Source organism: Urocitellus parryii, chromosome X (genome assembly GCF_045843805.1).
Source record: "Urocitellus parryii isolate mUroPar1 chromosome X, mUroPar1.hap1, whole genome shotgun sequence".
In the NCBI taxonomy this organism is placed as follows: Eukaryota; Metazoa; Chordata; class Mammalia; order Rodentia; family Sciuridae; genus Urocitellus; species Urocitellus parryii.
The window spans coordinates 18,116,426-18,133,655 of NC_135547.1; the positions used below are offsets into that span (position 1 = coordinate 18,116,426).

The 17,230-nt window shown below is 39.0% G+C and overlaps 1 protein-coding gene across 1 annotated transcript; it reads right to left on the minus strand.

Annotated features, from left to right (window-relative positions):
* Window positions 1-5,028: 5,028 nt before the first annotated feature.
* Ccdc160 (coiled-coil domain containing 160) lies at window positions 5,029-15,037 on the minus strand. The gene is made up of 2 exons (XM_026405598.1): window positions 14,987-15,037; window positions 5,029-6,027 (listed from the first exon to the last, which is right to left on the minus strand). Exon 2 carries the CDS (start codon window positions 6,001-6,003, stop codon window positions 5,029-5,031), a length of 975 nt encoding a protein of 324 aa, XP_026261383.1. The 5' UTR covers window positions 6,004-6,027; window positions 14,987-15,037.
* Between the last annotated feature and the right edge of the window lie 2,193 nt (window positions 15,038-17,230).

Here is a 17,230-nt window from a genome sequence, read left to right on the forward strand (position 1 = left end):
CCCCATGAAGGGGTACCGGGGATTGAACCCAGGAGTGCTTAACCACTAACCCACATCCCCAGCCCTTATTATATTTTATTCAGAGACAGGGTCTCGCTGAGTTACTTAGGGTCTCACTAAATTGCTGAGGCTGGCTTTGAATTCATGATCCTCCCGCCTCAGCTTCCCAATCTGCTGGGATTATAGGCATCAAAGGTGTCAGAGAGAGGGAGAGACCCTGTGAACAGCAGCTCTGACCACTAAACACAGGAGACACTATCTTGGTACTCAGTATGGGAGGAGGGTATACCTACAATACATGGTACCACTGTGTCCAGGAACCTATATCCCTATGTTTATCACATATAAAACTACATCAATTATAAGATACACCATTATTTATAGAACTACTAATTTAAAAGACACTAACAAGCATACTATGACATACCATCAATTTGAAGATGTATCCCAAATTCAGGAATGTCAAAATGTTGGGGAAAAAAGACATGTATTAGAAGTAATGAATTACAACAATAAATGTTCAGCAAATGTTTGTAAAACTGCAACCCAAGGTGGAGCAAATCCTCCTAAAGCCCTCTGACTGCCTAGGTTTCTGCAGTAAAGAATTAGAAGTTGGTGGTGAATAGTGTGTGGTTACATTGCTGACTTCTAATAGTTTATCCAACAGTTAAAGGGATTAGTGGCCTGATGTGCCATCCTTATTTAAAAACAAAAACAAAAACCTCCATGTCTCCCACCCAATATATTAAAAGGCCCAATGATAATATATTCCAATCAATCAAAATTGGGAAGGGACACAGAATGTGACAAGTGGGAGTAAGAACAAAGACAATGGACAGGGTATTTATGTTTGCCTTGATTCTGGTTCTTTAAGGCAGTTCAACACGTTGCTGTTCACATCTGCCCATGAAGAGGAACATGAACTTTCCAACTTTCTCCCAGCTTATTTTAGACCCACTTTTATTTATTTATTTTTAAATAATTTTTTTAGTTATAGACACAATACCTTTATTTTATTTATTTATTTTTATGCAGTGCTGAGGATCAAACCCAGTGCCTCACATGTGCTAGACAAGCATTCTGCCACTAAGCCATAACCTCAGCCCCCTGCTTTTATTTTTATGTGACTCCTTTTTGGATCCAAACTGTTAGCTTTGTGGCTTTGGCTTCCCTTTCTCTGTGGCCCTCTGGAGTTGATGACTGTATAATGTATCCCTGGCCAGTTTCTATACCTAGGCTTTCTGTAGGGGCTTTCTGAATCTCAGTATCCCAGGCATCTCATTAAAAATCTGTGTTCCAGGGCTGGGGTTTTGGCTCAGTGGTAGAGCACTTGCCTAGCATGTGTGAGGCTGTGGGTTCAATCCTCAGCACCACATGAAAACAAATAAATAATATAAAGGTATTGTGTTCATCTATAATTTAAAAAAAAAAAAAGAGTTTATATTCCAGCCGGGTGTGGTGGCACATGCCTATAATCCCAGTGGCTTGGGAGGCTGAGGAAGGAGGTTTGTGAGTTCAAGGGCAGCCTCAGCAACTTACAAAGGCTCTAAACAACTCAGCTAGACCCTGGCTCTGAATAAAATATAAAAAAGGGCTGGGGATATGGGTCAATAGTGATGCACCCCAGGGTTCAATCCCCAGTACCAAAAAAAAAAAAAAAAAAAGAATCTATATTCCATTTCCATCTAGGTTTCCTGACCCTAAATCTGGGCTAAAGTATGAACTTTTCTTGTCTGATTTTCCCTCTGCCACACTTCTGCCACCCCCACACCAAGTGCACACTTGTGAAAGATAAAGCTAATTGCCACTGAAAACCTTAAACAGAAATTCTCCTAGAGTGAAAGATCTGAAATGCCGGGTGCATTGGCCCACACCTATAATCCCTGCAGCTCGAGAGGCTGAAGGAGGAGGATCACAAGTTTGACACTAGCTTCAGCAACTTAGTGAGGCTGTAAGCAACTTAGGGACACACTGTATCAAAATAAAAAAGTAAAAGGACTGGGTATGTGGCTCAGTAGTTAAGTACCCCTGGGTTCAATCACCATATGCACCCCTGTATACATTTTTTTCAAACTATTAGGGCTGGGATGTAGCTCAGCAGTAGAACACCTAGCATTAGTGAGACCCTGGGTATGATCCCCAACACTGTAAAAAGAATTATATTGAGAATATCAAACCTAGTGGCTTAATACAATGTGAACTATTTTTAAACACATAAGCACCTCTGCACACTAGCATCCAGGGGAAGAGAGTCTTTTTATTTGTTTGTTTATTTTTGTGGTGCTAGGGATTGAACACAGGGCCTTGTGTATGCAAGGCAAGCACTCTACCAACTGAGCTACATCCCCAACTATTTGTTTGATTTTAATTAATTTTTTATTTATACATGACACCAGAATGAATTACAATTCATGTTACATGTATAGAGCACAATTTTTTATACCTCTGGTTGTATACAAAGTATACTCACATCAATTCGTGTCTTCATACATGTACTTTGGATAATGACCATCCCATTCCACCATCATTTCTAACCCCCTGTCCCCTCCCTTCCCCTGCCATCCCTCTGCCCTATCTAGAGCTCGTCTATTCCTCCCATGCTCCCCCTCCTTGTTTTTTGTTTTTTAAATATTTATTTTTAGGTGTAGTTGGACACAATAACTTTATTTATTTATATGTGGTGCTGAGGATCCAACCCAGTGCCTCACACATGCTAGGCAAGTGCTCTACCACAACCTCAACTCCAGAAGGAGAGTCTTTAGGGGGCAAGGGCAAAGGGATAATTTTAAGGGGGCAATAATGAAGAGAGTCATATAGGGCAAAAGGTTCCTAGTTTGCTTTTTGTGCCTAGACCCTTGCAGGGAAGCCAGTGACCACCAAAAACCTGAAAATCATCTCCCCCTTTGAGGCAGGCCTGTGTTAAATTGATCAGGATTAGGTCAGAAAGCTCCAAAGATTATCATCTTCCAATTTAGTCCAGACTTCCCAGGCCAGCCAAGACCAATTCGGCCTCCAGGTCAGCATACTAGCATTCAAGGAAGGACAGTGTCCATTCAGTGCTTTCCCTGATCTCAATGAATAGAGAAAGAAGAAGAGAAAGGAGGAGAAAAGGCATCATTTACTCACTCCACTGATTTATTGACACAGTAGTTGGAGATTTTCAAACTATAAAAAGAGCCTGCTTGGGGGCTGGGGTTGTGGCTCAGGGGTAGAGTACTCACCTAGCATTCGTGAGGCACTGGGTTTGATCCTCAGCAGTACATAAAAATAAAATAAAGGCATTGTGTACACCTATAACTAAAAAATAAATATTTTTTAAAAGGAGCCTGCTTATATTTTCTTGGCAAAATAGATCCTTGAAGTATAAGAACTGAATGCACCTGCCAGGTGTGGTGGCACATGACTGTAATCTCAGTGACTCAGAAGGCTGAGGCAGGAGAATCACAAGTTCAAAGCCAGTCTCAGCAACAGTGAGGCACTAAGCAACTCAGTGAGACCCTGTCTCTAAATAAAATACAAAATAGGGCTGTGGGTCAGTGGCCGAGTGCCCCTGAGTCCAATCCCTGGTACCAAAAAAAGAATTGAATGTACCAGATATGGTGGGAATTTTACTTTGTCACATCTATAGTTACACTTGCAAATAAAATCATCGAGGTGAAATCACGGAACATTAAAACTGAACAGAAACTTTGAGACAGAATGTGTCTCAATGTGCTGTCCAGCCTAGCCACAAACTCCTGAGCTCAAGGGATCCTCCTGCATCAGCCTCCTGAGTAGCTGGGACTACAGATCTATACTAACATGTGCAGCTCTGAAAAAAAAAATCATGATGAAAGATCTCAACTCCATCATTTTACAAATCAGGAGGTTAATTAGTTGATGGGAGAACAAGCACTAGAATCAATGTGTCTTAGCTCCCAGTTTGGGGATTTTCCCTTTTGGAAAGATACCCAAACTCTTACAATTGTATCCCACCCTCATAATCTGTGATTACATTTGGTTCATTTGGCCTAAAAATACCATGCCAATGGAGCTCCAAGTATAAGAAATCTTGATGATTGATACAAACAAATGTAAAGAATCAGCTGACCATCGTTTCCACCAAAGGGCAGAGGCAGTACATTTGTAGTCTTCATAAGTATAAAACAAAATGTCATTGCCTGGGCCCCTTACAGGGCTGGATGACTATATAAATCAAGCTAGCTCATTGAAAACTTATCTAGATGACATCCAACATCTTTCACTGTAGTCTGGGTCTGGTGATAGAAGCTGAGCAAGGAACTTAGACATTTTCTCCTGGTGGAATTTCGGAAGAACTGTGTAAACAACGCCCCTTGCTGGTCAACATGAGATAATGCAAGAGCCACTAGCTGAAAAAGCAGGGCTCTAGCAAAGGTCACAGCAATGTCTCTCAGTCGTCTTCTAGTCTATGGGAACCATGTCCAGGTCAAAGGAGAAAGCATGGAAAACAGCAGGAGGGAGAAAAAAAACTGCATTTTTTCCTGAGATGTTTACATGTGCCTAATTAAGGTTAGACCCCAAAGAAAGCAGATACATTTTTGGTATCCCATTGAGTTTGAACAGGCAACTAAGAGACTCACAGACATATGTTATGCTTATACACATAAACAATATTTTTATTGTTAACATCAATGAACACAGATGGGAGAATATCCATGTGCCAAGGACATATTGCTCACAGGATCAAAAAATGACTGTTGATTTGTATTCATAATTGATCTGGTGAATCACTATGTGTTTTTGACTCAAATATAGATATATATGTATATATATTTATGGATATACAAAAGAAATTTCTCAGGCTTCATTTCCATTTGTATTCTCGAAATCACTTCATTAGAAAGAGAAAGCAGAAACTTTGAAATGAACATCTATGTTTTACAGATATTTTGATGCAGCAAAAGTGAAAATTACATCCCATTACATACATTTAAGTAGTATACAAAGATAGCATAATAATCATTGATTTGGCTCAATAACTTGCTTAATGAAAGGCTTTTTTTAACTTTAAAAAAAATCTCCAGTAAAGTGGTTAAGGGTGTCTGGTGACCTTATCACGGTAGCAAAGTGTTTTCTAAGCAATTCCAGGGCTTTGTTATTTCTTGCTTGCAGGGTCTTCTCAGCTCTCAGTTCATTCTTGATGGCATCCAGCTCTCCGCGGATCTTGTCCATTTCTAATTCATAATACAATTTCATTTCTTCTTTTAGGAGAGCATTTCCTATTTCAGTTTGACGCTTTAATTTCCTAACAGCTTCTTTTAAATTTCTGTTCTCTAGGTTCAAGTTGTGGATAACTTCTTTGGCTTGCTGGAGCTCCTCAGTTAAGTTTTTTACATCTGTCACTTTTTCAGATAGGTCATTTTTTAAAGCTTGAAGTTCCCTGTCATTCTTCAAAGTATCTGTCCCTGTCTCTTGAAAATTTAGGGATTTCACAGGAACTTCTTTCTTGGAGTTCAAAAGTTCTTTTTCAGCATTTTCAAATTCCTCTTCTATTTTTCTGCATTTCATATTAAGTTCTTCTAGTTCTTCATTTAAAAGGTTTAGGCGAAGTTTTGGAGACATTCCTTCAGTCACTTTCTTCCTTGGGGCTTGTCGTGGTATGGTTGGTAAATCTTCTTTACTCCAGGCACAGGAGTCTTCTATTCTGTTTAAGCTTTCTTCAGATGCAACATCCAAATTAAATGATTCACTGGAGACAGACTTTATGTCTGGCTCATTCTTTGACATGTTTATCCTTCTCTCTCTTAAATTTGGTTCTTGTTCTCTTTCATTTAGTTGAGAAACATATTCTTTCCTCTTAAATTTATTTTCTTCCTGAAACTTTCTACTGGACAGATTATAATTTCCTTCCATTCTCTTGGTGTTATCTACAACTATTGGTTCACAAGAAGATTCAGTGTTAGAAGCCTCTTCTAGAACATCCTGTGCACTAAAATGATGAGTAAACATATTCTCCTTCCAGTGTTTTCTTCTAGCATCCATTTCTTTAGGCACCTTTTCCAATTCCTGAAAAACAGAATTTAAAATCAAGGCACATTACTTACACTGCTGTAGAAAGAAATAAGTAAGGATGCTGGTTCACAGGCAAAGGAACTTAATCATTTGAGAGCTGGCCCTCTCTCTAACTCACAGAGTGACTATGACTCAATTACCGATAAAAATGGCCGATACAGACTCTTTTTTAAGATTTCGGTATTTTTGCTTACAGTTACATATCAGTTTTACTTTTCTATTTTTAAATTTAAAACCAACAGTAATAAAGTTTCCAATATTTTAACAAAAACAAAATAATACAAAAATCAATCAAGAATGTATTTTAAAATTAATGGAACACAAATACATTTTACAATTGATTATTAAAATCTCTTTCCATGGTTTCAGCTTGCAAGGGTTATTTCTACAGTATGAAACACTATTGCAAACTGATGACAGATTTTATTATACACCCAACCATCTAATCAGCAGGTTTTTTTCTATAACAGCATTATATTTTATGTGAAAGCTCTTTTAGAGACCTTCTGGTTATATCATAAATCCATATTACTCAGCTACACCTATTTATTCAAAGAGAAATTTATAATAGTTTGGAACAATTTAAGCTCATTTAGGGCAAAATTATTTCTCTAACCCCTATGACACTATACATTCAAACACTAATTTGAATTTACCAATAATGGCACCATGATACTTCACTTTTGTCCTTCTTTGTGGTCACTTGAAAAAAATATAAATTTTTAAGAGTACAGAAATTAAATCTCAAAATATATACTATATCTTAATTTTTATTTTGGTAAAAGAATAGACTCTGGGAAGAAGTTTATCTGTATTTCCCAGGATATATTAATGCAACTAAAAACTGCTAATTCCATACTTTTGTTTTCTGTGTAATGCTACTTACATTTTGTTCACTTTATTATCATTGTTTCTGGTCTAGATTTAACTTTACCTTGCTTCTGTAAAATAGTTTAAGAAAAATTTTCTAACATTCATAGCATTTCTTCATCTCAGTATCCCTGTAGTTAACTGCCTGTAACAGATTCACTTTTTCATACTCTACTATCTGAAAATTAGAGCCTCTATAGACCCTTTTAACTTTAAAATTTTTCTACCATATGAAATATAACCAGTGAATTGATACATCTAGCTACTTATTGTAAATAAAGTGATTCTATGAAGAAGCAACTGTACACATAAAAAGACTGCCTTCAAATAATAAGTGATGTGAAATTAATAGGCTAATATAGTTAGCACCCATGCTTTCAATATATCTGATTTTCTCAAGTACTTTTGGATGGGACTACTGTTTACTCATTCCTTAAAGTGACTAAAACATCAGGTTCTAATGCAATGTGAGCTACTTTGGGTATAGTATACCATGCAGACTTTCATAAGACTAACTCTGCCAAATGCCCTTGTGTCTTGACCTATAAATTCCTGCTATTCCAGTCTTGGGCTTTGCTTTCAGGCAACATTGCCAAGTGTACAGAATTCTATCTGTTTTGGCAGCAATTTCATGATGAGAACATAATGTCAACATTTGAAAATATTAATGCCATCACATGTATTTTCTCAAGATATTGACTCTGAGTATAGTTTTTAGGTGAAAGCTTAGCATATTAAGTGACAACCAACATCCTTATAAAAATTAACAGATAATTATTTTGTTTTATAAGGAGTCTTTCCTACTCAAATGGAATCTTTAATGTACAGTTTTCCTAATACACTGAAATATTTGATCAGTAACTACCTCAGAGGGAAGAGAGAAAGAAGGACCCAAGCATCTCAATCCACCAAATGGATAACTGCAGCTACCCAAAAAGAGTAGGGAGAAGGAGGGAATCACTTTGTTCATTTTATATACTGACCAGCCCCCCCGCCACACACACACACACACACACACACACACACACACACACACACACATATATAAAATCACCACTGAGAAAAATCCAAGTATGCCTGCATCTTTTTAAAAAAATATTTCTTTAGTTGTAGATGGACATAATATCTTTAGTTAATTAATTAATTTATTTTTATGTGGTGCTGAGGATTGAACCCAGTGCCTTATACATGTGAGGCAAGTGCTCAACCACTGAGCCACAACCCCAGCCCCTGCCTACATCTCTTTTATCCATGCATGCAAATGTCATTTTATTTTCTTCTGGTAATGAAAAATGGCAAATGTATTTATTTTTAAATTAATATTGTCTTTCATTATTTGTAGCAATTTTGGAAAACATAGAAAAGCACATGGGTGTGTACATCCATGGGCCCACATACATGGAATCGTCCCATGGCCCTGAGTAAACGATTTTTTGGTGTATTATCTCTCATCTATTCTTTTTTAGCCCAGAAGTTTAAATAACAGGTTTTCCCTACTATTGGCAATGAATGAATAAACTTGATACATACGGATATTGAATATGCCCCCTCCCTTCCACCCTCACACACAGAGAATGAAGGGACTCACTATCCCAAGGGTGCATCTGTACTTGGCTTTCAGGAAAAGGAAAGATAAAAATATTCTTAAAATAAACTCTTTAGAGATGAAAAATTCAGTGAAGATATTAAAATGATTATGAAAAAGGCATAAACCAAGCTCTATTTAAAGTTTAGTCAATCAGAACTGAGGTTGTAGCTCAGCGGTAGAGCAATTGCCTAACATGTGTGAGGCCTAGGTTTCATCCCCAGCAACACACACACACACACACAAGTTCAGTCAATCAGAACTGGGGATGTAGCTCAGTGGGAGAACTCTTGCCTTCATATGTGAGTCCCTGGGTTCCATCCCTAGCAAAACACACACACACACACACACACACATATTTATTCAACCAGACTATAGTGATTAACTCAGACATGAAATTTGTGGTATATATTTGCCATTAGAATATCATCTCCTTTTTCTTGAAATAGTCCTGACTTTTATTATTCTACCAGTCACAATCCAGAAGCATCTTTGATCCATTTTTTTTCTGGTACCAGGGATTGATCCCAGGGGCACTTAACCACTGAGCCACATCCCCAGCACTTTTTCATATTTTATTAGAGACAGGGTCTCTCTGAGTTGCCTAGGGCCTTGCTAATTTGCTGAGGCTGAGTGTGAACTCTGTCTCAGCTTCCTGACTCCCTGGGATTCCAGGCATGAGCCACCATGCCTGGTTCTATCTGTTCTTAAAGGAGAAGATTATCATTATTTCTGGCTTCCATCCTTTATAGAAGTAAGAATACAGATTATTAACAGCAATCATGAAGGAAAGGGACAGAGACAGGAGAAATGAGTACAATGCTACTTGCCAGGCACATTTTTTTAGCAGGCAAATTTTTACCACACAATTCTGTAAAGAAGCAAAAATAGTGCTAACCCAGTAACAATAGCAGAGAGATTCTTATTCCTCTTACTTAATTCTGGATGAAAGACATTGGTGGGATTGATCAGGAAGCAAGTGAGCACAGGGCCAAGTCAGGTGAGACCACTTACTTTATACCTGGAGATAGCAGTAATAAAACACCTGAGATAGACATCTGGGTATAGATAGAAGTTAACATAGAAAACTCTCTTCATTAATAATTTTGCTCCTTGAAAAAGTGGCATCTCTGTTCACCCTTTCCACAAATCTCTGGAGACACACACATACACACCCTTTTTGATTTTTACTAGCTTTCCTCCTTGAGCCTTATAGAATTTCCAGGGTGTCTGAAAGGAAATGCCTTCCAATGAATCCTATACAGCCAGGGATTTTCAAAGGACTGGGGAGAGTCATTTTGTAACAGAGTCTCAGAGAAATTAAATGACTAGACCAAGGTCACACAGCCTGTGGTGGTAAATCTGAAATCCTGTCTCCAGCTCAGTGCTTATTTTAAATTCCTCTTTACTCATCTGCTAGGTTTCATTCCACAAACTGAAAGAAAACAACCCACTACTTTTAGAGCTTAGGTATCTTTTTTAAAGCCACAAAAGGAAAGACAGAAAAGGAAGGGGGGAGGGTAAGGAGAACTGCGTGTTTCATATCAAAGGATAGAAAGAGAAAGGTTTGAAAAGCCTTTTGGAATTTCTCTCCTATGGTTTACACAGGATAAGGTCAAGGGGTCTCTAAGCTGCTCCTCCCTCAACTGCTTTCTTTCATTGGCAAGATACCCTTTAAGGACTTGTTTACAAATTTAGTCAAGAGTATCACAAAGTCCAGAGTGAGGTAAAAGCTGCCAGTCACATTCATGTTCTCCCTCTGTCTCTCTCTTTTTCTTAGTTCTGGGGATTGAACTCAGGAACATTATACCTCTGAGCTACATCCCCAGCCCTTTATTTTTTATTTTATTTTGAGACAGGGTCTTGCTAAGTTACCCAGGTAGCCTCAAACTTGTGATCCTCCTGCCTCAGCCTCCAGAGTAATGGAATTACAGGCATGCACCACAAAGCCTGGCCTCATTTCTCTTCACCAACTGCACTGTTTTATTTTTTACGCAGAACAAGTATGCAATTAATACTCTCTGGCAAGGACAAGGAATATGCTTTGGAATAATGACTTTCTTCTACCCTGGGCTGGCAGCCATATTTTTCCTCAATAAACTTGACTAGTAATTTGTTGCAGCTGAAGTCAAACCAAACCAGAAGCCATTATTGAAACTGTAGCCAGGCCTGGTGGTGCACACCTGTAATCCTAGCAGCTCAGGAGGCTGAGGCAGGATGATCAGGAGTTCAAAGCCAGCCCCAGAAATTTATCAAGGCCCTAAGAAACTCAGCAAGACTCAAAGAAACTCAGCAAGACCCTGTCTCTAAGTAAAATATAAAAACGGGGCTGAGGGGCTGGGGTTGTGGGTCAGTGGTAGAGCGCCTACCTCAAACATTTGAGCCACTGGGTTTGATCCTCAGCACCACATAAAAATAAATAAATAAATAAATAAATATATATTTTTAAAAGGGGGGCTGGGGATGTGGCTCAGTGGTTAAGCATTCCCTGGGTTCAATCCCTAGTACCCAAAAAAAAAAAAAAGTAAGTATAAACACCTTTTTAGCTAGGCAGTTGTGAACATTTGATATTGTAAGTGTCTACATTGAGGCCCAAAGAAAGGAATGGTATGGGAAGGAGGCCCAAGAGAAAAAAAAATTGAAGAAACAAAACAGAACAGAGAGAGAAAAACTACATAAAATCAGGGCTGGGGTTGTGGCTCAGGGGTAGAGCTCTTGCCTAGTAGGTGTGAGGCACTGGGTTTGAGTCTCAGCACCATATATAAATAAATAAATAAAATAAAGGTCCATCAATGACTAAAAGAAATTTAAAAATACATATAAAATCACATGACAAAAATAAATGAGTGGTCTTCTAAGAAAGTAATCCCCCTAAAGTCCTTAGGACTGCACAATTAAGGTAAGGCATGGGTGTCTATAATATGACTACAATTATTCATTTGTGTCTGACATGAATTATTAATAAACTTCTGATGGTTCCTATTAGCATGTCACTGAAAACAACGTCATTTATTTTCTGGTGACCTTTTTTTTTTTTTTTTTTTTTTGGATTAAACCCAGGGCACCTAACCACTGAGCTACATCCCCAGCCTTTTTTGTATTTTATTTAGAGACAGGTCCCAGTGAGTTGCTTAAAGCCTTACTAAGTTGCTGAGGCTGGCTTTGAACCTTCAATCCAACTGCCTCAGCCTCTCAAGCCACTGGGATTATAGGCATATGCCGCCATGCCTGGCTCTCTGGTGACCTTTTTTTATTATTGATTTTATTTTTTAAATACAAGACAGTGGAATGCATTACAATTCTTATTATACATATAGAGCACAATTTTTCATATCTTTTGTATATAAAGTATGTTCACACCAATTCATATCTTTATACATGTACTTTGTTTTTTTGTATTAAAATTTTTATTACACATATATACCACAATTTTTCATATCTCTGTTTGTATATAAAGTAGGTTGACACCCAATTCAAGCCTTTATACATGTACTTTGGATAATGATGTCCATTACATTCCACCATCATTGCTAATCCTCTGGTGACCTTTTTATGCAGTGGCAAAAAGTTAGGACATTTTTGTGGAGTAGGGGATCTCTTGTTACATGAAGGTGGTTTATATTTATCTAAGAATTTGATTCTGCCAGGTACAGTGGCACACACTTGAAATCCCAGTGGTTCAGGAGGCTGAGGCAGGAGGATCGTGAGTTTAAAACTAGCCTCACCAACTTAGTGAGTCCCTAAGTAACTTAGCAATTGTCTCTTGCTAAGATCTTGTCTCTAGATAAAATATTTAAAAGGGCTGGGGATGTTGCTTAGTAGTTAACAACAATTTAACACCATGGTTAAATCCATGGTATCAAAACAAACAAACAAAAAAGAATTTGATTACTGGGGAGACTGAGGTAGGAGAATCACTTGCGCCCAGGAGTTCAGCAAAAAAAATTTGGGAACCACTGAAAAAATTAATTTATAATGTAATGTGATGTAACATAATATAAATGTTGATAACTAAGCAGAGTGATAATTTATTATGAATCTTTAGGTATATCATTCCATAAAGATCTTAGGTGAACACATATCTATCCTCAATCAAATAGCTCTAGAAGATAATACACTACTGTTTATTGTAAAAGAAGAAATTCAAAAACCCATCTCACTTTCATTTTCAAAGCGGGGGCCCAGGAGAGTATGTTCATATCAAGATGGGTAAGAAATTTAAGTATTTGTTTTCTAAAATATTTATATTTTAAATCACATGCTTTAGAAAAATTTGCCGACATAAGTCAAAGATGTTTTCTCTGTTGCTTTATCCTACTTACCTTAGAATTTTGTTTCAAATTTTCAGGACTTTTTGTATAAATCTAGATCTGCCTGAAAAAAGAGATTGTTCTTCCAGGGAGAGGTAGGCAGGGACTGGGAAACAGCTCTGGAAGAACACAAAAGGCTTTTTTTTTTTTCTCACCTCATAGGGGTCCTTCCTCTTAAATTTTGTAAACTGGGAATAATAGTTGGAAAAGGTCATCTTCAATCCATGTTGAGCAACCTTCTGTCACTCTCCTCAGCTATTCAGCTGCCCTCAACTTAAGGTCTGGCTTTCATCCCTGCCCAGGGGCAATAAGGTAAAGACAAAGGGCTCCTCTCAGCCCAAGAAACTTTCTTCCTTTATTCTCAGATGGTTTCAGTTCTCTCCACCCTCAGAAAAACTGCTCAGCCAAAATATGAAAAAAAAAAAAAAACACAACTGTGCTCCAAATGAAGTCACCAGCCTTGTTCCTTTGCTCAGTTGTTCATTTTTTTTCCTAATTAAAAGCAGTGGTTCTCAACCTTTTTTCCCCTGATTCTACTGTTTCCAGGTACAGAACAGTGTCATTATTACCCTCTATCCTCAGAAGATTCTGATCTGGCCCCTCTAGGGGAACTTCCCCCTTCTTCACCCTATTCTGCTCACTTGAAAAAAAAACATTAAATACCAAAATGAACACCCAAATGACTTTTTATGAAATCATTTTTTTCTTGGGCAGAATGGTGGGGACAAGGAAAAGGAAATACTTGAGAAAGGTTAGAGAATGGATTGTGGTGGACAAAAAGACAGAAGAGGTTAGGTATCTTGGCTTTCACATTTTGAAACTAGTGAAGATCTACCTACTGGAAGCCTCAGATTCTTCAGGTGTAAAATAGGGACAATATGCTTATTTCACAGGTGAATAAGATAAATGAATAAAAATTAAAATACAAAGAATTTGGTGGGTTTTTTTTTTTTTTTTTTTGGTACCTAGGATTGAACCCAGGGGTGCTATCCACTGAACCATATCCCCAGCCTTTTTAAAACATTTTATTTAGAGACAGGGTTGAGCTGAATTTCTTAGGCTCTTGCTAAATTGCTGCTCTGAACTCCTGCCTCAGCCTCCCCAGCCATTGGGATTATAGGCATGCATCATTGCACCTGGCTTGAAAATAGAAAGAATTTAAAAAATGTACTGTAAACAATGGATTTTGTTTCTTTTAGCTTTTTCTTACCCTCCCTTCTATACAAACCAGTCATTTAAGCAAATTAACACATCTCCAAAGATTTGTGTTCCATAGTTGCCAAGCCTGAGGCTACCAAATCTCAGAAAAAAAAGTTTGAAAAAATGTAGGTACTTGGTTGGGGTGTAGCTCAGTGGTAGAGCACACGAATAGCATATTACCATAGGCCCTGGGTTCAATCCCCACCAACACACAGAAAATGTACTTACAATTAAAGTAAATAGTGGGACCTAAAATCCAATTTTAAATTAATTTAATTTTCATCCCCATGGAAGAATTAGCCCTAACTCCTCTGTTAGTTGTTGACATCTCCAAATTTCTAAAGCTAAATTGATTCTAAGCAGAAAAGTGGTAGTCTTCCCTATAACCGAACATATTCACATTCTCCATCAATTGCTTTCCCCAAGAACTTTCCAATCCCCCCACTCTTTTTTTTTTTGGAGCCACAGATAATTTCTTTAAAATATTACAATTGGAATATTAATTTGAGGATTGTTGGCAAGAATTATTTTGCACTCTGAGTTTTTCCTGTGTTTTTAAAGCATTTCCTACAGACTTTTATTATATATACCCATACAGGATCACCTAACATCTTATCCATTTTGTGTCCCTGTAGTTACCCTCAATAAATATCTGTTGAAGGAATGCTCATTAATATTCTTCCTGAAAATTCTACAATGCTTTGATTTTAATTGAGTTTTTTTTAAAGTGCTTACAATTTCTCCTCTAGCTTATGACATTTGGGGGTGACTTTAGAGGGAAAGAACTTTAATTTTTCCCTTGAAGTTTATTTGGCTTTGCTAAAGTCTTCGGGGCATTTTTTTCTTTTGTATTTTTATGAGGCCTTCTTGAAAGTGTACTGACAATGCAGACTGATGATGTGGTTAAAAGGTTGAAGTTTTATGTTGGGTAAGAGTCTGTGCTTCCAAACACACATACCAACATATCAGTCAACACAACTGTACTTACCCTATTTGAGGTCCAAGGTCTGTTACTGGATTTCCTCCTTGTCCTCCAGTTTGTACTGGAAAATAAATTCCACTCTTGTCAGCATCATCAGAAAATATAATTAATCAGAATGCCCAAATCCATGTTTATATCTGAGATATATATTAAAGTAACCAGTGATCCACTAAAAATGCCATTTGGCGTATCTGCAATGTGATGCCAGACATTTAGAGGTAATTTCTCCTTTTAAGTTGCCCACCCATTTCCCCAACAATTATGTTACTAAATCTTCCTTCTCCAAGCAACACAAATTTGAAATGGGACAAGATCATGGTGATATTTTATTCAACACAGTACCTCCTCAACTTCAGCATGTATTGAATAAATGAGCCACCAGTGGTGGAAACAGCAGTGGCACGCTTGTTATTAATGAGCATGCCACCAGCTACCCTTAGCAAAGGGCTGGAGCCTAGGCCTTGCCTGCCTCCCTCAGTGCAGTTAATTTGCAAACATTAAAAAGGGAAGTGATCCTGATTTTTGCTTTAATCTTTCAGGGTCCTAAAATAAGGGTCAAGTGGTCACTTCCCAGGACAAATTGTCTTCTCTATTGTTTGTAGACAAGGACAGGGAAGCAAAGTATCATTGAAAACTGGGCCCAGTGAACGGTTAGAACCCCCAATTATTTATTGTTAGTGTGAAATTATTCCTTCTGCAAGAAAAGATACAGAGTCACCTTAATTCCAAAGGCTGAGACTTTATTAGTATGGGAGTCACATTCTTGCTATAAAGCTGTATCTTTGTATACATAGTTTGGGGGTTTTCTATGTGAATGGTTAACTGAAACTCCTGCCATGGTTGCTTTCAGCGGAAAGAAGGTGGCTCAGATCCGGGTGCTACTGGAACCCCCCACTGCAGGTGGTACTTTTTACCTCCCCAGTCCCGACTCTGTCGCTGGTGGGCGGCCCGAAACGGTTGACCCCACTCCTTTTTCCACATTCCCACTCCCACGCCCCGTTCCTTTTCCTTCCGAACGCTCTCCAGCTCTGGCTGGGGCTCTAAAGAGAGAGAGAGAAAAAATCTACAGCGGGGTCTTCCTTGGCTCCCCGCCCTCTTGCACCCCGAGCCAGAGAAAAAGAGGGGCGAACCCGGGCGGGCTTTCCCGTCCGCAGACATACCTGGAACCGTGGGTGCGGTCTGGGGAGTCCTGTCCCCTCTTCCCCGAAGCCGGGCACCACCAGCAGGCGGCAGCCCCTCGTTCGGTGTCGGCCACCGCGATCCGGCCGGGCCGGCTCGGGGCAGAGTCTCCGCAGTGCAGCGCCAGCGCGGACCGCACTGTTGCCTGGCAACCAACCTGCCTGATTTAAAGGGACCAGGGCACTGGGGACGCGCTCCACAGGCCAGTACTGCCTGTCCCGCAGTCAAAGCTCAGCCAGAGCACTGAGCATGCCTGGTGGGACCCGCACCGCGGCGGCTTCTGCCTGGCAAGAAATAGTAACTCACCGTGAGAGGCAGCTGAGTCAGGATGGGAAGGGGCAAGAAACTACAAGGCAACCCCACCCACAAGTGGGGTTATTACGGAGGGTCTGGGTGACTCACAAAGCCACCTGGACGCTGACTGTAGCGGAGCAGAGAGGGAGTGGCATAGGGTTAATCCCTGGGCTTGTTTGTAAGGTGACATTATGGAGGCTCATTATGAAGGTCAATTGGATTTGGTTCAGAATTCCTCACCATGTGGGAATTGCACTCTACCCCACCCCCATCTCCATGTAAACTCTTGCAGGTCAGTGCGCAGTGGCTTAGCCAGGATTTCTGCCTGGGGCCAAGGTCCTAAGGACAGCATTTTCCCCTGACTGTGCCCTTCTGGGAGATGGGGCTTTGTTTCTCAGTCCATGGTTCTCATCTATTACTCAAGAATGTCTGTAAACCACTCTTGAACCTACTTGAAATTTAAACCTGTTGGGAACAAATAACTACTGGCAGTGTAAAATTGTTACCATTTATCCACCTCCCGAATACTCTCTTTTTGCTTTAAAACTTCCTTTCAACTTCCAGGATTTCGTTGGGTGATAAGCCCACGTTTCTCATTGTATTCTACATTTCAGTCATATTTTGTTGACTAAATAAATGATCTTCTCTAACTTTAATTAGCCTGGTTACTTAATATGGATTCTTTGGTCATGACGGTGAGCCTGGCCAAAGTTGTGGGGCTGGGGTATCTGAAATAGTAATAAGAGTGATTCTTGGGAAAGCTAGTATTTTTCTAGG